Below are 21,218 nucleotides of genomic sequence, written 5' to 3' on the forward strand. Positions count from 1 at the left end.
TTTATCTTGTCAGCAATGTGCCGAAGCATTACTATGACCTTTTTATGGAATTTGCTACAATTTTATTTTTGGAATTCAATCAGCTGAGTACACGCCAAGCTAGTTTAAGGCATCTACCAAAAACTTCAGGAATATATTACATTTGGGTTTTTTAATTAAGAAAAATGTATCGATTTTTTTTGATTTTATACGAAAGAGCACCTTTTTCTGAGCCACTATGATTTTTTTTTTCAGATTTTTAAAACTTTATGTTGGTACTTAAAATCAATTTCAAAGAGATTTTTTGACAGCTGGGTAACTGTTTGACAGCTCCACCCACTACAAAATGCAACGAGGGGTTATTCGACAAATCGCTCCCATACAAACTTCAAATTGATTTTTAAATAGGTTTCCGGGCAACAAATTTCATGAAAATTTGGATTTCGGCTCAGTTTGGTATGCAATTCAGAATATGGAATTATCTCAACACCGCTAAAGAAGCCAATTCTCGGTGAGGAAATCATAAGAAATCTTGAAAGAAGTTTGTTAGAAAACTTCGAGGAAAAGTCTGGCGAATGGGCAGCTTGCATGCAGGGATGCCATATATACAGATTTATCTGTATTGTACAGATTTTTGAGCATCCGTACAGATTTCGTTTTATATGAAATACACATTTTTGAGCTAGAGGGGATATTTTATTTTTATATGGAATACAGATTTTTCTCCAAGTTTTTCTCCCAAATTTTGTATGGGATACAGATTTTTGAAAAAATCATCTGGCATTTCTGTTTGCATGCATCAGCCAAAAATGATGTCATTGCTAAGGGATCTGTAAAAAAAATGCTAGAGAATCACCCCACATACTCCGCTAATAACTATCCGCTTTAACCTTCCAGGACGCGCGCCATCCAGCAACCGAAACTGCACTACGCTCGCGCTGTGTACAAAAAGCGAGGTTTTTTGGTAGTGTTGTACTTTTTACAACAGCGCGCGCGCTGAAGGGTTAAGTATATCATGAGATATGAGTATGTCATGAGAAGTGCTCCGCGTGGTAAAAGGCTGAAAACCTCTGCATTATAAGTCATCATAATACAAACTGCAAATTTTAAACTGATTGGATATTAAAAAAATGAACATAACATCGAAGCACATAAAATGAAGACTCTATATTATCGAGGGTCCACTAAGTCGAGGTATATCTGTATTCATTTGAAAATTTTCGCATGAAATAAAAAATTAATATTGCACTGTGGTTTGCTATCGCCACTTTTTTTACCAAGTGATTTTTAATTGAAAATTGAAAATTTAAAATATACTAGCTGACCCCGGCAAACTTTGTCTTGCCTACTGCGTTTTTTGACGTTTCAGGCCCTTAGACAAGTCCAAATCCCCGTTCAAAATGTATGAAGAATCGATTTTCAAAAACATTCTATTTGTCCATGATTTTTGCCTCATAAACCTTCCTTGGGTGAACACTAATAGACAAAACTAAGACGACCCAAATCGGACCCTCCGTTTGCAAGTTATACGCGGTCCCACGTATTCCATAGCATTTTTGTAAGATGTAAGGTCGCCTTCAGTGTCTCGTACTTTTACTCGACTGGTAATTGCACTGCAAATGAATTTCCATTTCCAGACACTCCGGAAATTGGACAAACTTTGATCAACATAAAAAAAACACATGATTTCATTTAAATAAAAATCTTAAAAAAAAAAAGAGTAAATATGTACTCTTGGACCATATTTTGTGGACTAAAACAAGAACCTAGATAGGACTTTAAGAGCCTAATTCTGGAAATATTATTTTTGGCGGAATCTTGATATAAATTTTTGAAGGAGAAATTTTTCGAGGAACTCTCGTTAACAATCTCTGAAGAAGCTCTCGAAGGGTTTTCTCAATCATCATATGACAAATTAAGAAGGATCAATATCGAGCATTGTTTAGAAGATTTCCCGAAAGTATTTATAGAGTCATCCGAGAAAAAAAAACGCCTAAGGAATTTCTTAATTTTTTTGCAGTTTTTTTTTTGAATCCTTGGACAAATCATCAGAGATATTAATTAATGTTTCTCTTCGCCGACGGACGAATACTAAACTAAATTTTAAGATCTTCTGCCGACTTTTCGAACCCTCTAAGCAGAATATCCTCATCGAATGAGTGTAATTAGTTTTGTACCTTTTAATTCCGCCCTATTTTAATTATCCTTTGACAGTGGATAACTGACACTGAGGAAGATTACAGTCGAAATACGCGTATCTGTCAAAGAATAATCGAAATAGGGCGGAATTAAAAGGTACAAAACTGATAACAAACATTCGAAGTAAATTTTAAGGTCAAGTTTAAGGCAATTCAGCAAATAATCCCTCATAGCGAAGAAGAATAAATTGTCGAAAATAAATAAAGTCGCCATATTACAGATGCAAGAAGCTGTCGTAGCCGCCCAAAACCCCCCCCCCCCCCCCCACTACTTGACAGATGAGCTCAGTTTCGCGTACCTACTTGCAAATCGTAGATGTCGCTACTGTACATAAACAACGGGTCCATCCTTCACTGACGCAACAATTTTTGTCCATGCGAAAACATCTTTTTGTTGCGTGGTGAGTGGAAGCCAAAGAGAGGCTAGCGTTTCGTATCAAAAGGACGTGTTCTACAGAAGCGCAAAAACTAATGTTCATTGAATTTTTGTATTCATTTGAATTTTGAATTTTCTTTTTGTTGCTGTAATAAATGTAATAAAAGCACATGTTTAAACGGTCGTGCATATTAATTTGTTACTGCACATACAAAATCAAACCGAGGATAAAACTCGAAAAAAAAATTTGCAAATGATTATTTTTAACTTCTTTTTTGGCTTTGCCACCAGATATGCAGCTGTAAAATGTTGGCATAAGTAGTAATATATTACTTGCAGGTGCTTATTAACCGCACCAGAAGAAAACATGCATTTCGAATTATTTTTATGAAAGTCGACTATTTTGCCTCTACCCGTTTTATAGATATATTTTTTTTTTATTCTAGTAAACAAAATTCATCATGCCGAACTTAATTTGCGTTCTCCTACGCCAGAAAAGTGAAAACAACACGTTAAGATTCCTGTTTATTGTTTTAATATGTTTTGTGCGGTGTGTTATTCTTGGATTTCGTCCTTTTCAAAAGTAGCGCTTGCCGCTTTGAATCTGACAGTACCACCCGGACCAAAATTTTTAGGTACGCTGACGTTGTTCGGCAGCTGTCAAGAAGCTCCCGGGTTGTAGCCGCCTGAGAGCCACCATAAAAGCAGCCTTTATCTTTCTTCTGGCGCTATATTGGAATGAATATATGCGCTGCTCAGCTAACAGTTATTAACTGAGAGCTTTCATAGCTAAATGCCAATTTATACAGGAGATAGACAAAATGATCGAAACAGGCAAAATTTTCACTTATCAAAAAATGGTCGAATAATTGAAGCTAAGGGGTGTAAGCAGAATGTAAAAAAAGCAAAGTTTTGGAAGAGAATATTGACATTCTCATTTTTTCATTCGTGATTGGCCATATTCATTGCCAGCTGAATGCCTCTCTTTTTTCATTCAATTCTCTGTCACGAATATTTGTTCCCACGTCGTAAAATGCCCAATTTCTGTTAACAGACGCACAATCCGACTTAATGGACAAATAGAGCAGATACACATAACATAAGATGAACTTCGGCTCAAAAAGTTGATGCCTTTCCGATTTCATACGCTGGTATAAAAGGTATCGAAATGTCAAATGCATTATAACATTATTGCCATACCATTTTTCAGCATGTATACATTGTATACCATTTTTCATTGCTGTGAAGTAAAACCTCATTGATCTAGACAGGTAGCCCAAAAAGTTCATGGACCGTCTCTGGTCCAGAGCCTAGACTTCTTGCCGAATATCCGCGCTTTTAACAGTTCGGCTATGATGGGTTCGCATGCTCAACTCTACAGTTTGGGTATGATTTTCATGAAATCCGTTCGACATGCGTATGACATGGACATGAGCTGTGCTGCTTATTGTAAGCGGAACCTAGCACACAGATTTTGTTGTACATATAGATAGTATTCATAAAAGTCAGTCTCGGAATTCGTTTTATTTCGTTATTATTCTCTTCTCCTTTGTATCTATAGTTCTCCAAAACTTTTATGGGATAATGGCCAAACCCACCTTTTACTTGAAAGAGTAGTTTGGTTTGTTGTGATCCAATTTAACGCTTCCTAGTATCTTTACGTTAACGACCACTCGTTTATAAATATCACCGACAGATACCAAGATCCATCAAGATCAAGAAACCTTGTCGCCCAACAGAGATGCTTACATAGATAGTTAGTTAATTAGTTAAACTTGGCACTTAATGCTCATCTTCGGACCCTCAACCTCAACTGTAGAAGCCATCCGATGCGATGAAGATATCAGTCCCATTGGAATCCGGTTTCCGGGCGCCACCGTGAAATACGGCTGAGGTTGTGAGGGAACGTATTTTTTGTGCAGTGGAATGTTTACCGTAGTTTATTTTTTTGTTTTTGAATAAGAAATAACATATTCGTAAATCTTTCCAATAGTGCAATTCAAAACTATAATTAGTTTTCTTAGATTACAACACCTGCTTAAAATTAATGATCTCTTTTCAAACCGTTCACAGTTTCTTTGTTAATGTCAGTAAAAAAAGAAGCAACAAGAATAAAAAATTTGCAATTATCACCGCACAACCAAAAGCCGCGATCGCCATAATCGAATTATCGATCTTACGTGGTCGATCCACTCGAATCGATCGCGTTGCTATTCTTTTGCACTTAGCACAAAGCTTGGTTGTTCTGCCTTTCATTTCATTTTGAGCCATCCACGATGTGGTCAGTCCAGTCACCACACCACACAATTCCAATCACGGTTGTTCATTATTAATTTGAGCTCATTCCTCCTTCGCAGCAGATGTGGTGGGCGATCTGCATCAATTCGATCGCCCGGTTTGGGTAGATTCTCCAGATGAAATAGAGTTAATAAGCAATCGAGGATGGTTTAAACTTTAAATCAACAAATCGAGAACGAAAGAAGCGAACAAAAACTTTAAACGAGTTAAAGGTTGCGCGTCTTACCTTAAACACCACCACCTCACAATTATGGGCGAGTGCTGTAATTAAACCAATCGCCAAAATTGGCTGGTGATTAAATTTGGAAAAGGGTTATGGAAAGGCAAAACAGAAGAAACGAAAAAGGCGTAAATGTCTTCAAAAGATTGGTATTGGCGGAAATGGTTATCTTTCGTTAAATGTTTTGAATTCTTCGGGTTGGTTCGGTGATTTAGAAGACCCTAAGTCGTGGAGCCTAAATCAGTCGTTTCTGGTTTGAATTGGATTACACCTTATAGTTTTCTCTTCCTTTTCGTCTTCTAGCTGACTCGTGTTGGCATGTTATGATCTTCTCGCTTTCTTGACTCCTCTTCATTTTGTTCCCTCTGTCTTTTGTGTATACTAATTTCTGTTATTCTGGTTATTTTTATTATTTTTCTATATTCTCAGTCCTCAGAAGATATAACTGTATTTCTCCTGTTTTAATTCGTATTTTTGCTTCAACTCTATCTCTCACGTTGTTTTGTAGTTTTTTCTTTGTCTTATATTTCTTTTCTTTAATTCTCGCTTCTTTATCTTCACAGTTTGTTTTCACAATTACTGTTTTCTAGGTTCCTTGTTTATTTTTCTCTTTTGTCTATTCCTTATTTTCGCTTTCTTCGCAGGTTTGGATTTGGCGAAAATGTTTATCATCCTCCATATGTTTCAAACTCTTTGACAATTGTCGTTTGGAAAACCTCTTATTACAACAAGTCAGGTTAATACCAAGTTATAATAACAAAATTTACAGAGGAAAATTTGAGGTGAATAGAATTAAAATGTGGTTATGGTGAAGGCTCTACTAAATATGAGAAAATGCAAAGATTTATTCTCTTCATCACTCATTAATCTTCACCGCATTCCAAAGACTACATTGAACCCACGTTCTTATTGGTCACCTCTAATTGCAGACAGAAAGCATGCACTAATCATTCAATCTCGGCATTGCTGGACGTAGCTACGCTTCGCGTCTTCTCTTGATAATATCTTTCCTCATCGTCTATGTCAACCAACCGAAGTGAATAATGCGACGTACGTCTACTCATTGACAATCGCCATAAGCGAGATTGAAAGTGCACTGCTGCTACTGAGAGTAGATTGTGGCGCTACATTCCAGACACGTCGAACGTACAGTTGGACAGTAAACTATCAAAAATTTAATTTCTTTACCCTTCTTCACATTCTGGCAGATGGCAGAAGGCAGATTAGAAAAGTCAGAGGAGACGAGAAGGCAAGAAGGTGAGAAATTGTGAAGGTGATAATAAAGAAGGATTAGACAAGATGTTAAAAAATATAGATCTTATCATGGAATTTTACGACTGGGAACTTGATGGAAAGGGGGATGGCTTTCTCAGTCTTTGAATCAAGAACGATTTTTATCTACATGTCCGTTTCGGCCTAGGGATTTGGCCTTTTTCAAGGGTCGTGTTTTCAGCGACCCTTGAAAAAGGCCAAATCCCTAGGCCGAAACGTCGGGAATATAGTTAAAAATCGTTCTTGATTCAAAGACTGAGAAAGCCATCCCCATTTCCATATAGATCTTATCGTGAAGATGGAAATCACGATAAGATCTATATTTTTTAACATCTTGTCTTCTCATTCTTTATTATCACCTTCACGGTTTCTTACCTTCTTGCCTTCTCGTCTCCTCTGATTTTTCTAATCTTCTTTGTTTTCTTTGTCTTCTGAGTCTTCTCTGTCTTCTCTGTCTTTTCTGTCTTCTCTGTCTTCTCTGCCTTCTCTGTCTTCTCTGTCTTCTCTGTCTTCTCTGTCTTCTCTGTCTTCTCTGTCTTCTCTGTCTTCTCTGTCTTCTCTGTCTTCTCTGTCTTCTCTGTCTTCTCTGTCTTCTCTGTCTTCTCTGCCTTCTCTGCCTTCTCTGCCTTCTCTGCCTTCTCTGCCTTCTCTGCCTTCTCTGCCTTCTCTGCCTTCTCTGCCTTCTCTGCCTTCTCTGCCTTCTCTGCCTTCTCTGCCTTCTCTGCCTTCTCTGCCTTCTCTGTCTTCTCTGTCTTCTCTGTCTTCTCTGCCTTCTCTGTCTTCTCTGTCTTCTCTGTCTTCTCTGTCTTCTCTGTCTTCTCTGTCTTCTCTGTCTTCTCTGTCTTCTCTGTCTTCTCTGTCTTCTCTGTCTTCTCTGTCTTCTCTGTCTTCTCTGTCTTCTCTGTCTTCTCTGTCTTCTCTGTCTTTTCTGTCTTCTCTGTCTTCTCTGTCTTCTCTGTCTTCTCTGTCTTCTCTGTCTTCTCTGTCTTCTCTGTCTTCTCTGTCTTCTCTGTCTTCTCTGTCTTCTCTGTCTTCTCTGTCTTCTCTGTCTTCTCTGTCTTCTCTGTCTTCTCTGTCTTCTCTGTCTTCTCTGTCTTCTCTGTCTTCTCTGTCTTCTCTGTCTTCTCTGTCTTCTCTGTCTTCTCTGTCTTCTCTGTCTTCTCTGTCTTCTCTGTCTTCTCTGTCTTCTCTGTCTTCTCTGTCTTCTCTGTCTTCTCTGTCTTCTCTGTCTTCTCTGTCTTCTCTGTCTTCTCTGTCTTCTCTGTCTTCTCTGTCTTCTCTGTCTTCTCTGTCTTCTCTGTCTTCTCTGTCTTCTCTGTCTTCTCTGTCTTCTCTGTCTTCTCTGTCTTCTCTGTCTTCTCTGTCTTCTCTGTCTTCTCTGTCTTCTCTGTCTTCTCTGTCTTCTCTGTCTTCTCTGTCTTCTCTGTCTTCTCTGTCTTCTCTGTCTTCTCTGTCTTCTCTGTCTTCTCTGTCTTCTCTGTCTTCTCTGTCTTCTCTGTCTTCTCTGTCTTCTCTGTCTTCTCTGTCTTCTCTGTCTTCTCTGTCTTCTCTGTCTTCTCTGTCTTCTCTGTCTTCTCTGTCTTCTCTGTCTTCTCTGTCTTCTCTGTCTTCTCTGTCTTCTCTGTCTTCTCTGTCTTCTCTGTCTTCTCTGTCTTCTCTGTCTTCTCTGTCTTCTCTGTCTTCTCTGTCTTCTCTGTCTTCTCTGTCTTCTCTGTCTTCTCTGTCTTCTCTGTCTTCTCTGTCTTCTCTGTCTTCTCTGTCTTCTCTGTCTTCTCTGTCTTCTCTGTCTTCTCTGTCTTCTCTGTCTTCTCTGTCTTCTCTGTCTTCTCTGTCTTCTCTGTCTTCTCTGTCTTCTCTGTCTTCTCTGTCTTCTCTGTCTTCTCTGTCTTCTCTGTCTTCTCTGTCTTCTCTGTCTTCTCTGTCTTCTCTGTCTTCTCTGTCTTCTCTGTCTTCTCTGTCTTCTCTGTCTTCTCTGTCTTCTCTGTCTTCTCTGTCTTCTCTGTCTTCTCTGTCTTCTCTGTCTTCTCTGTCTTCTCTGTCTTCTCTGTCTTCTCTGTCTTCTCTGTCTTCTCTGTCTTCTCTGTCTTCTCTGTCTTCTCTGTCTTCTCTGTCTTCTCTGTCTTCTCTGTCTTCTCTGTCTTCTCTGTCTTCTCTGTCTTCTCTGTCTTCTCTGTCTTCTCTGTCTTCTTTGTCTTCTCTGTCTTCTCTGTCTTCTCTGTCTTCTCTGTCTTCTCTGTCTTCTCTGTCTTCTCTGTCTTCTCTGTCTTCTCTGTCTTCTCTGTCTTCTCTGTCTTCTCTGTCTTCTCTGTCTTCTCTGTCTTCTCTGTCTTCTCTGTCTTCTCTGTCTTCTCTGTCTTCTCTGTCTTCTCTGTCTTCTCGAACTTCTCGGTCTTCTCTGTCTTCTCTGTCTTCTCTGTCTTCTCTGTCCTCTCTGTCTTCTCTGTCTTCTCTGTCTTCTCTGTCTTCTCTGTCTTCTCTGTCTTCTCTGTCTTCTCTGTCTTCTCTGTCTTCTCTGTCTTCTCTGTCTTCTCTGTCTTCTCTGTCTTCTCTGTCTTCTCTGTCTTCTCTGTCTTCTCTGTCTTCTCTGTCTTCTCTGTCTTCTCTGTCTTCTCTGTCTTCTCTGTCTTCTCTGTCTTCTCTGTCTTCTCTGCCTTCTCGAACTTCTCGGTCTTCTCTGTCTTCTCTGTCTTCTCTGTCTTCTCTGTCTTCTCTGTCTTCTCTGTCTTCTCTGTCTTCTCTGTCTTCTCTGTCTTCTCTGTCTTCTCTGTCTTCTCTGTCTTCTCTGTCTTCTCTGTCTTCTCTGTCTTCTCTGTCTTCTCTGTCTTCTCTGTCTTCTCTGTCTTCTCTGTCTTCTCTGTCTTCTCTGTCTTCTCTGTCTTCTCTGTCTTCTCTGTCTTCTCTGTCTTCTCTGTCTTCTCTGTCTTCTCTGTCTTCTCTGTCTTCTCTGTCTTCTCTGTCTTCTCTGTCTTCTCTGTCTTCTCTGTCTTCTCTGTCTTCTCTGTCTTCTCTGTCTTCTCTGTCTTCTCTGTCTTCTCTGTCTTCTCTGTCTTCTCTGTCTTCTCTGTCTTCTCTGTCTTCTCTGTCTTCTCTGTCTTCTCTGTCTTCTCTGTCTTCTCTGTCTTCTCTGTCTTCTCTGTCATCTCTGTCATCTCTGTCTTCTCTGTCTTCTCTGTCTTCTCTGTCTTCTCTGTCTTCTCTGTCTTCTCTGTCTTCTCTGTCTTCTCTGTCTTCTCTGTCTTCTCTGTCTTCTCTGTCTTCTCTGTCTTCTCTGTCTTCTCTGTCTTCTCTGTCTTCTCTGTCTTCTCTGTCTTCTCTGTCTTCTCTGTCTTCTCTGTCTTCTCTGTCTTCTCTGTCTTCTCTGTCTTCTCTGTCTTCTCTGTCTTCTCTGTCTTCTCTGTCTTCTCTGTCTTCTCTGTCTTCTCTGTCTTCTCTGTCTTCTCAGTCTTCTCTGTCTTCTCTGTCTTTTCTGTCTTCTCTGTCTTCTCTGTCTTCTCTGTCTTCTCTGTCTTCTCTGTCTTCTCTGTCTTCTCTGTCTTCTCTGTCTTCTCTGTCTTCTCTGTCTTCTCTGTCTTCTCTGTCTTCTCTGTCTTCTCTGTCTTCTCTGTCTTCTTTGTCTTCTCTGTCTTCTTTGTTTTATCTGTCTTCTCCGGTTTCCCCGTTTTCGCTGTCTTCTCTGTCTTCTCTGTCTTCTCTGTCTTCTCGGTCTTCTCTGTCTTCTTTGTTTTCTCTGTCTTCTCTGTCTTCCCTGTCTTCTCTGTCTTCTCCTTCCTCTCTGTCTTCTCTGTTTTCTCTGTCTTCTCTGTCTTCTCTGTCTTCTTTGTCTTCTCTGTCTTCTCTGTCTTCTCTGTCTTCTCTGTCTTCTCTGTCTTCTCTGTCTACTCTGTCTTCTCTGTCTTCTCTGTCTTCTCTGTCTTCTCTGTCTTCTTTGTCTTCTCTGTCTAATCTGTTATCTCTGTCTTTTCTAATCTTCTTTGTTTTCTTTGTCTTATCAGTCTTCTCTGTCTTCTCCGTCTTCTCTGTCTTCTCTGTCTTCTCTGTCTTCTCTGTCTTCTTTGTCTTCTCTGTCTTCTCTGTCTTCTCTGTCTTCTCTGTCTTCTCTGTCTTCTCTGTCTTCTCTGTCTTCTCTGTCTTCTCTGTCTTCTCTGTCTTCTCTGTCTTCTCTGTCTTCTCTGTCTTCTCTGTCTTCTCTGTCTTCTCTGTCTTGTCTGTCTTCTCTGTCTTCTCTGTCTTCTCTGTCTTCTCTGTCTTCTCTGTCTTCTCTGTCTTCTCTGTCTTCTCTGTCTTCTCTGTCTTCTCTGTCTTCTCTGTCTTCTCTGTCTTCTCTGTCTTCTCTGTCTTCTCTGTCTTCTCTGTCTTCTCTGTCTTCTCTGTCTTCTCTGTCTTCTCTGTCTTCTCTGTCTTCTCTGTCTTCTCTGTCTTCTCTGTCTTCTCTGTCTTCTCTGTGTTCTCTGTCTTCTCTGTCTTCTCTGTCTTCTCTGTCTTCCCTGTCTTCCTTGTCTTCTCTGTCTTCTCTGTCTTCTCTGTCTTCTCTGTCTTCTCTGTCTTCTCTGTCTTCTCTGTCTTCTCTGTCTTCTCTGTCTTCTCTGTCTTCTCTGTCTTCTCTGTCTTCTCTGTCTTCTCTGTCTTCTCTGTCTTCTCTGTCTTCTCTGTCTTCTCTGTCTTCTCTGTCTTCTCTGTCTTCTCTGTCTTCTTTGTCTTCTCTGTCTTCTCTGTCTTCTTTGTCTTCTCTGTCTTCTCTGTCTTCTCTGTCTTCTCTGTCTTCTCTGTCTTCTCTGTCTTCTCTGTCTTCTATGTCTTCTATGTCTTCTCTGTCTTCTCTGTCTTCTCTGTCTTCTCTGTCTTGTCTGTCTTCTCTGTCTTCTCTGTCTTCTCTGTCTTCTCTGTCTTCTCTGTCTTCTCTGACTTCTCTGTCTTCTCTGTCTTCTTTGTCTTCTTTGTCTTCTCTGTCTTCTCTGTCTTCTCTGTCTGCTCTGTCTTCTCTGTTCTCTCTGTCTTCTCTGTCTTCTCTCTGTCTTCTTCTCTGTCTTCTCTGTCTTCTCTATCTTCTCTGTCTTCTCTGTCTTCTTTGTCTTCTCTGTGTTCTCTGTCTTATCTGTCTTCTCTGTCTTCTCTGTCCACTCTGTCTTTTCTATCTGCTCTGTCTTCTCTGTCCTCTCTGCCTTCTCTGTCCTCTCTGTCTTCTCTGCTTTCTCTGTCTTCCCTCTTCTCTGTCTTTTCTGTCTTCTCTATCGTCTCTATCTTATCTGTCTTCTCTATCTTGTCTGTCTGTCTTCTCTGGCTTATCTGTCTTCTTTCTCTGCTCTGTCTTCTTCGTCTGCTCAGTCTTCTCTGTCTTCTCTGTCTTCTCTGTCTTCTCTGTCATCTCTGTCTGCTCTGTCTTCTCTGTCTTCTCTGTCTTCTCTATCTTTTCTGTTTTTTTTTGTCTTCGCTGTCTTCTCTGTCTTTTCTGTCTTCTCTGTCTTCTCTATCTTTTCTGTCTTTTTGTCTTCGCTGTCTTCTCTGCCTTTTCTGTTTTCTCTGTCTTCTCTGTCTTTTCTTTGTTTTCTGTGTTCTCGGTCTTTGCTGTCTTCTCGACATTTTTTATCCTCTCAGTCTTTTTTGTCGAACATTCGGAAATCGCACGCGATCAATTTCCAGTTTCACATGTCAAGTAGTATTTCGCTTACCTAGAGATGTCCTTGAACAGCTTTTAAGTGTCCAACAATCGGAAATGCAATTAAATTGTAACACTTCAGTCATCCATCGTCACATTTCAGTTGATAAAGACAACCGATTGACGGTGACGCGGTGATAAAAAGCAAAATTCAGACACAGCGATGGCAGAGTTCGAGCGAGATGAGGACACAGTAAATTTGGCCCTCAATGAAGCGTAATCACTCATGACTGTTTTCTTTGCTGGACCTTTTTTGCCGCTCTGGGCGTCCCTTGAGCACACTCTTTCGCAGTATTTTATTGTCGCATCTTGAGCTGCTGCTGCTGATGCTGATGGAAGGCCGTGCATTCCATGACTTCCACGAAACTTGATCCGGTTGGCTTTGATGCCACGCCGGTCACCGTCATATGGTGGCTTTTTTGGTCGTCCTTGATGGTTGTAAGTTTGTTGATTTATTGACACAGAGGAACAACGCTAATTGTTTTGTAATTTGGAATTAATGAATATCAATATTTCGGTAGAGAGGGCGAACGCGAAGGAAATTTATTGACTCGTGGTACGGCGTTGTGTATCACCAGGCGAGCTCATTTCCGAGCTTTTACGATTTTTACTGTTATAAGTGGAAGTGACGAAGAGCTGAGCGCAATATAATACGAGTTCAGCATGTAGCCTAGCAGCCAGTATGTAATCAATTTTCCCGCTTATTAATTACAGCTTGTAGTTAGTAATAAGGGATCATTTGTTTGCTCGTGAAACGTGATGACGCAACTGGAGAGATTTATGGAATGTCTTTGTTACGTGTTCTTATTACAGGCAGGTAAGTAATACTGTCAAACTCCTCGGGCATTAAAACCACTGCACCCTGGCATGGCTCAACCCAGCAAACACACAATCGTGAATGATGTTGATGAGGGTTGAAGGCGATATGATTACACTTTACAGGTGGGTAAATAAGCATTGATTCAACTGTAGGGTGGATCTGATGTGAAGGTTAAAGCACGTGACTTTCTCACCGAAGACCTGGGATCAACTCAAACTCCCAACAAACTTACAAAATCTACGTTCTTCGTTCGGAAAGGAAGTAAAGACGTGGGCTCTGAGATGAACTAACCCTGGACCAAACACCTCGTTAATCGAACCAATTTTAGCATGATTCCTTTCGAAAAGCAAACACGTCCTTCTGTGGAAGTGAAACATAAAACATTGTCAGTAAAGAAGGATGCTACTCATCCGGGCAACTTAATTACACTCTAACGACAGCGAGTATAACCATTCATGGTATTTTCCCTCATTGTACATTTATTACCCACTTCGTGGTCATATAAACAAATTTCTTCCCGCGTTCTTCGGTCACATTCAACTCATTTCTCGTTCCTCTTTCCTTCCAAAAAATGAAGGCAGCCAACCCAACATACCATCATCGGGATGATCTCTGTTCAAGTGATCCCAATTGCCTGCAGTTCCGTCAGCAGGTTTTGCAATTCGAGAAATTGCAGCTTCGTTTTCTGGCGAAGCCAGACTCATAAAATATGATCCCGAGAAAAAAAAAAAAAAAAAGAATCAAAACAAAACACTTGTGTATCTCATCATCACGTTGCGTTGGTTGGACTTCGTTTGGAGCATAAGAAAGCAAATCCATTCCGTCGTGTAGGTCATAATTTGGTTTGCCGTACCAAACGAACATCTTTGTCGGTCGGTTGCTTGAAGGAAAGGGCAACCGAAAGCGAAACAGATTTTCAAGTGTCGGCTTCGATCCGGGCGGTTGGTCAACTCGAGCGTCTCTCGAAGATGTTGGTGTTAATGAAATTTCTCGGAAGTTGGGAAATTATTACGCCATGGGTAATGACATTTACGGCCACTTCCCGGGAATGGGCCCAGAGACGGAGAGACACGTATGTTTTTGTTGGGAGTTGTACATTCGAAGTGGAAATATTAAACAGAACAAGTGTTTGCAGGTTTAGGTCGTCTGTTTTGAAAAGAAATCAGACAACTCATCCGACTGAAGTGATTTGTAGAATCAGGACAATTAAAATAAAATGCAGATTAGACACTGGATACCTTGAGCAATGATTGCGAGAAGGCAGATTAAACAGTGCAGGCAAAGATGAACAATAAATGGAAATCAAATAAGTCAATAAGAAAAGGAAAAATAGAGCGAACAGGGGAGACACGAAGACAAGCAAACGAAAACACGAAGATGAAAGGACAAAAAAGATCGAAAAAGGAGATGATAAGACGAGAAATAACAAGATGACAAGACAAGAAGAAGAGAAAACGTAAAAAGAGGAGACGAGAATTTAGAAATCGATAGAAGAACATTAAGGGAATGATACCTAATAGGAAAAAATAAAATGGGAAGGAAGTTGGAAGGAAATAAAAGAAACAACAAATCATGGAAACAAGAAAACCAGAAACGAGGAGTCGAAAATGCAGGTTAAGATGACGAGAAAAACTAGAAGTAGAAAACAGAAGACATCATGCCTAGTTACCTAGAAGACAATAAAATGGAAAAAAAAACCAGAGGGCCACAAATTTAATAATTGTTAAAACTAAATAGAGAACGAAAATACAAGGTTGGAAAATGTGATATTCTCAGTCTTTGCAGTCGATAGAGCAGCGTTTCTCAGCTTAAGGCGAAACTGGAAGCATTTCCTCATTTTTTTGGTTTTTGATTTTTTATTAAATAACGAAGCAATATTTTCAAAATCGGTTTTCGTACATGTGCAAACAAAATTTCACTAAAAAATGGTTTTTGCAAAAACGAAAAACATTTTCTACCGCGTAAAAAATTCTGAAGATACCCTGATCCATACTCTACATGTGCACGAAAACCGATTTTGAAAATATTGCTTCGTTATTTAATAAAAAATCAAAAACCAAAAAATGAGGAAATGCTTCCAGTTTCGCCTTAAGTACCCACAGTCGACAAACAACCATTTCCGAAAAGACAAGGTTCCGTGCAAGATAAGAAAAAAAATAAACGGTGGAGCGAGAAAACATGAAGTATTCCCAAACTAACATAATATTTAAGGCAGGTAAAAATGTTAAACTTAAAATCAATATAAAAAAATAACAAATTATTTCGGCTCAGTTATGTCCTTGTGAAGTACACGTCCAAGTCAAAATAATGCAAAGAGAAAAAAAAACAATGCATAATTGCTAGGACACGACGAAATGGTACTAGAACGAGGATGCGGAAAGACGATAAGACAAGGAAACGAGAAACGACACATGGAAAAGACAAGAAACGAGAAACTAAAAGGCTGAAGACACAAAAAAACGAAAAGGGCTAGTCGTATCGAGGCACACTGGAGTAACAGGGTCCATTTCATGGCCAAAAAGTTTTAACACGTTTTTATGGTGTATTATGTGTGTACTAGCGATAAAATTGTGAATTTAGATATTGAGGAAGCATTTTGGATTATAAATAGCCATATTATTCCACTTAAAGGCTAGTAATGATTTCTTATAACCTCTCTAAGGCCAACGTTTATTTTCATTTCGTTTTAAATCGCTTGAAGCGTCGAACATTTTTATTTGACAACAGAGAACTGAAAAATAATTATATTTCTATGAAAAATATTGTTTGGAAACAAGGGCCACCTCGTTTCATAGAAATTCTCCTAGAAGTGTGAGAGGATTTCAATTTTTTTATAAGTGTAGATAACGTGTTTATGTTTTCAGCAAAGTTGTAAGGAGTGTCATAAATGGGAAACTTGCTGAACAATTGTTCTATCTTCACAATTTTTGGGAATATGGGCCGTTATTTTTTAATGGCCCCTTAAACTCAGTTTAAATGTACCTTTTTCTAGATATTTTGGGAATCCCATTTTCATTTTGGGGTAACTTTTATAGTGCCCTGGAAAACACATCAAAACTCAAAAATAATCATGGATTGAAATTTTAGGAGTTTGAACATGATGATAGAAGCCGTGTGGAATATATAAGTTTGAATTTTTCTATTAAAACATGATATTTTAACACAACTTTATACATAAAAGTAAGTTCGTGGAGTACTGAGTGAAAAACTCAATGAGTTTAGCTATAAAAACAACATTTATCTGAAAATATTTTCTTAACGGTGCATCATATCATTAGGTACATGCTACAAATAGTGAGCTCTTTATTTGAGTTGTTTTTGATTTTTTATAACAAATTTTGAACACAACAGTTCTAGCTACATTAGATTACTATTGCATTGCATACATTTAGGCGTTTATCGGTGTATGGAGATTTCTGCCGAAATTTACTAAATTAATTCCATTTGACACATTTTGTTAATATATAGAAGACCAGATTTGTATTCTGCTATGATCTATCTACCGAGAATAAGTGGCCATTCATTGAAAAAGTAGTCGAAACGAAGTTGCTTTTCGAAATTAAACCTAAATTGTTACTAAAAACTAGTAAAAAAGGTGTAAATTTCAAAATGTTTTATTTTTTCATCTGGTACTTTCTGGTACCCGTTCTCTTGCAATTCACAAAGGATATGCCTTATATTTTATTGTAATTTTAGCCAGATCGCGGAATGCTGCAGAATCTGAAAACTTTTTGAATGCTGAAAATGGTTCAAAATTGACAAAAAACATGATTTTGAAAACTCTTCTGTAAGAGAGCAAAATAAATGAAACCAGGTGAAATTTTTTGTTTAAATGATACACCCTTATCAGGAGAACAGTGTAACATACTCAGTAATTTTTTTCAAACTGTCAATATTTCGAAAATTGAAGTTTTTCCGATGAGTTATGATGCAAATGAAAAAACCAGTAGAGAAAATCGTCAAATTTCGGCATTTATTCTTAAAAAAATATGCATCCCAAAGTATTTTATTGATTGCCACATGACGAAGCATTACTTCATTTATCTTTAAAAAATATTGGACTCTGGACAACCCTGAAAAAAAATTTCCGACTTATGGCCAGGAATTTGGCCCATTTACGCCTGTGTGCGAGAGTAAGAAAATGAGTTCAAAAGTAATTGAGACGTTGCACATTGGAGTAAGCCATATCGAAACCCGATCATAAGTGGAAAAGAACTCAAAATGAATCAATTGGGTTTTTCGTTGTGTTTTGATCCAGTGTAGTTTTCATGTTATCGTTTGATGGCTAAGTGTCCGAATGTTTTGTTTACGCTTGTCAGAAGAAGTTTAGTGAAGCTGACTTTTAGCCGTTTTCTTTGATATTCCGGGGGTAATACACTCACAACGCGTGCAAATTTTGACCGTACAAAGTAAATAAAATTGATTTTCAACCAATTCAACGATGCAGTTTGTTAAAGAAGATTAGTGTTGTTATTCTGTTCATTTAAAACCCAAGCAAATTGACGTTAAGTTTTCCATACAATATGTGAAAAATAATGAAAAACATATTTGATGGCATCGTTTACCGTACATTCAAAATGAAATAAGTTGATTGTCCGACTATTTCCGGGAAATCTTCTTTAAGTTTATAAAAAAAAAACTATTGTTCCTCTTTCAAATTGAGAAAGAAAACCTTCCGGATGTTCCGGATGTTTTTCAAAAATGCAACGCATCGAAAAAAATCGAGTTAATTTTATCATTATATATTATTTGCCTAGGCACCACAATTTGGGCCCTTCAAAGTATTTTTGCTGAAAACTAGTATTTAACAGCTTTCAAACAAAAATTAAATAACAATAAAAATCGTTCAACTGGTTTAAAAACTGTAATATTCTGAAAAATTGAAGTTTTGAAAAATCTTGATTTTAACAATTATAAAATTGGTCACCCTTATGACGAAATAAAAAAAATACAGATCTAATTATTTTCGATAAACTACAACACAACCAAGTATCACGATGTTCGGAGACACACTATACCGATTTTCTATGAAATAATTGCATTATTAGAAAAAAATCTTGATGAATTCGGTTAAACTAGCTTTTTTTCTCACTGCTAGGTGAATTTACTGTTATACAACTCATTGAAAACTATGGAAAACGTTTCATTACTAATTTGGAGTTCATTTGGGATACGAAAATACGTCAAAATAATTTTGATCAGTTTTGATTAGCTGCACCACTGTGCGTTGAGACGTGTGACAAGAAAAGAAAAGAAAGTTTTGCGTACAAGAGGACGACAAGATGAAGATATTATAAGTAGGATGTATGGAGAGTATAACATAACAAAGAAAGAGCAGATCGAGTTGAGAAAACAAGAAACGCAAAGTTGATAAAATTAGGCATGAATTGAGGAAATTGAAGAACACAAAAAATAAATAAGCAAAATTGAGATACCTAAACAATAAAGTAAATGAAAGATGAGAATATGACAAAAAGCAAGATAACAGGAACAGGAATTTATGCACCTTTTTTATGCCCTCAGGCATTGTCCTGCATAAAAAAGAGGGAATGCTACTCAGAACCAACATTGTGCATAAGAATATTTAATAATGACGGGAACTATTGCAACGGTGGCCAAGAGGTGTTTACAGAGGAGAGCAAAGAAAGGTTACAGGTTCGTTTTCGAGTGATTCCGAAGGTCTCATGTGCGTTACATGGGGTCCGAGTGGGTCTTAAGGGGGTTTCGGAGTAATTTCAGGATGTCTCAGAGCATTTTAAGCTCGTTTCAGAGGCGTTACGGAGGCGTTTTCAAGGGTTTTGGTTTAAGAGGATTTTTTGCGTCATTTCAGGATATTTCAGACCATTTTCGGCGTGATTTAGAGGCGTTACGGAAGCGTTTTGGAGGAGTTTTCGGGCGTTCGGAGCTTCTCAGCTGCGTTACATGGGGTTCGAGGGGGTTTAAGGGGAATTTTGGAGGCATTTCAAGACGTCCTCTCCTCTTCCTCTCCTCTTCTTCTTGGCGTAACGTCCTCACTGGGACAAAGCCTCCTTCTCAGCTTAGTGTTCTATGAGCACTTCCACAGTTATTAACTGAGAGCTTCCTCTGCCAATGACCATTTTACATGTGTATAGCGTGTGGCAGGCACGATGATACTCTATGCCCAAGGAAGTCAAGAATTTCCTTTACGAAAAGATCCTGGACCGACCGGGAATCGAACCCGTCACCCTCAGCATGGTCATGCTGAATACCCGTGCGTTTACCGCCTCGGCTATATGGGCATTTCAAGACGTGTCAGAGCATTTTCGGAGGGATGCATAGGCGTTACTTAAGCGTTTAAGGGGGATTTTGAAGGCATTTCAGGACGTTTCAGAGCATTTTCTGCGGGATTAGACACGTTACGAAAACGTTACGGAGGAGTTTTCGGGAGGTTGGAGCCTCTCAGGTGCGTTACATGGGGTCCGACGGGGTTTAAGGGGGATACTGGAGGAATTTTAGGATGTTTCAGACCATTTTCGGCGTGATTATGAGGCGTAACGAAAGCGTTACGAGGGATTTTACGGGGGTTTGGGGCCTCTCAGGTGCGTTACATGGGGTCCGAGGGCGTTTAAGGGGAAATTTGAAGGCATTTCAGGACGTTTCAGAGCCTCTTCGGTGGGATTCAGAGGCGTTACATAAGCGTTACGGAAGAGTTTTCGGGTGGTTCGGAGCGTCTCTGGTGCGTTACATGGGGTCCGAGGAGATTTTGGAGGCATTTCAAGACGTTTCAGAGCATTTTCAGGGAATTCATAGGCGTTTCGGAAGCGTTACGGAGGAGTTCTCAGTGGTTACGAAGTCTGTCAGGTGCGTTAGATTGGGTTCCGGAGGTTTAAGTGGGATTTTTGAGGCTTTTCAGGAAGTCTTAGAGCAGACTCTGAAATACCTTAAAAAGCCCCTCAAACCTCTTGCAACGCACTTTAAAGGCTCCTGAGATCCCTTGAATTGCCCCTGAAGCCCCTTGATCTCACTTAATACTATTGAAGTACCCCAGAATTCCCCGTAATCCCATGAAAACACCAAAAAATCTTGACAGAACACTCTCAAAAGGCTCCTCAAATCTGCCGAAACAACCCCTTAAAACGCCCCTGAAGCCCCTTGGAACCCCTTTTTTGGGCTCTCTGAGAACTTTCTGGAAATCCCATTAGCCCCACCTCAACTGCCCAGAAGCAAGACCTGTTCTCGCGAACTAGATTCTCTAATTGAAGCCCAAACTTTATTTATGCATAAATTTCCCTCTAATTTATGCAGTCCCAGCCATGTGCATAAAAAGAGGTTCCGGTGTATACGAAAACAATTGATAGTCGAGGTATACGAAAATACCAGAAACAGGAAACGAGGTATTGACAAAACAATCAAATGAGAGAACGATGAAACAATGAAATAATGTAATAAGTTCAGAAAACAAAATAAAAATGAAGAAGCGAACAATCGAGAAAACAAAAGAAAACAAAAAAGATGCATCGCTAGTATAAAATAACAAGAAACTTGAGAAAGAAGTGAGAAACTGAGAAATGCAGAGATGAAACAAGTAGGCGAGCAATAAGGAAACTATAGAACATGTGCTTAAGATAATGATACAATACAAAGAAATAAATGAAAAACCTTAAAATCGAGGAAATAAGGAAGCGAAAAAATTGATTTTGAGAAAATGAGATTACATGAATATAAAGTATGTAATTCAAAAACGAGAATGAAAAATTAAAAAAGAAAAACAAGAGAACAGGAACGATAAAGGAATATTGAATGTGGGATAACGACACTACGAGAAAGACGAAGTACGAAAATACCGGAAACAGGAAAACAAAGGATCGACAGAACAAGGAAATTGATGTACGATAAATCGTTTAAACGAGAAAATCAGAAAGTGGAAAGACGAGATGATGAGGAGATGAATGAGGGAGTTGATTAAAAGTAAAAATACTATAAGAATAAAAATAGTTTAAGTAGATGCTCAACCCATAACTCAAAAGGGAAGGAAATAAAAAAATAGAAATAGAAAAGGAATTAAAAGAAAAGCAAGATAAAATGAAATCGAGATAAATAATTAAAGAGAACAAGACAAAATATGACAAACGAGGACGAGGAGAATACTAACTTTTGATAATCTCCAAACAACACATGTGACTTTGTCAAGGGGTGTGTGGGAGTTAAGAATATTTTTTTCTGCAATTCAGTATCATAATTTCTAATTTATATATGTAACTCATTTCGGTATCATCAATGGTCATTTTTTTCGAACTGGTTCATTATGCAACTGAAATGAGTTGCATAATGTTTATTATACAACTCATTTGAGTATCGATAGCTTGTATGTAAATTGTTGCAAAACTCGTTTTTTCAGTGCTCATCGTATTTATTCAATTCTCTAGGCCTTGTTGTATAAA

At 38.8% G+C, this 21,218-nt stretch overlaps 1 protein-coding gene across 1 annotated transcript in view; it reads right to left on the reverse strand.

Annotated features, from left to right (window-relative positions):
* Positions 1 to 4,362: 4,362 nt before the first annotated feature.
* The window catches only part of LOC134286887 (trichohyalin-like), a 58,020-nt gene continuing 41,164 nt past the window's right edge, over positions 4,363 to 21,218 (reverse strand). Inside the window, exons 3-5 of the mRNA XM_062848583.1 lie at positions 8,391 to 9,112; positions 6,825 to 7,410; positions 4,363 to 4,442 (exon numbers count right to left, since the gene is read on the reverse strand). Coding sequence (XP_062704567.1) covers positions 4,363 to 4,442; positions 6,825 to 7,410; positions 8,391 to 9,112 — 1,388 coding nt within the window. The remainder of the gene's footprint in view (positions 4,443 to 6,824; positions 7,411 to 8,390; positions 9,113 to 21,218) is intronic.

This window comes from Aedes albopictus, chromosome 2 (genome assembly GCF_035046485.1).
Source record: "Aedes albopictus strain Foshan chromosome 2, AalbF5, whole genome shotgun sequence".
In the NCBI taxonomy this organism is placed as follows: domain Eukaryota; kingdom Metazoa; phylum Arthropoda; class Insecta; order Diptera; family Culicidae; genus Aedes; species Aedes albopictus.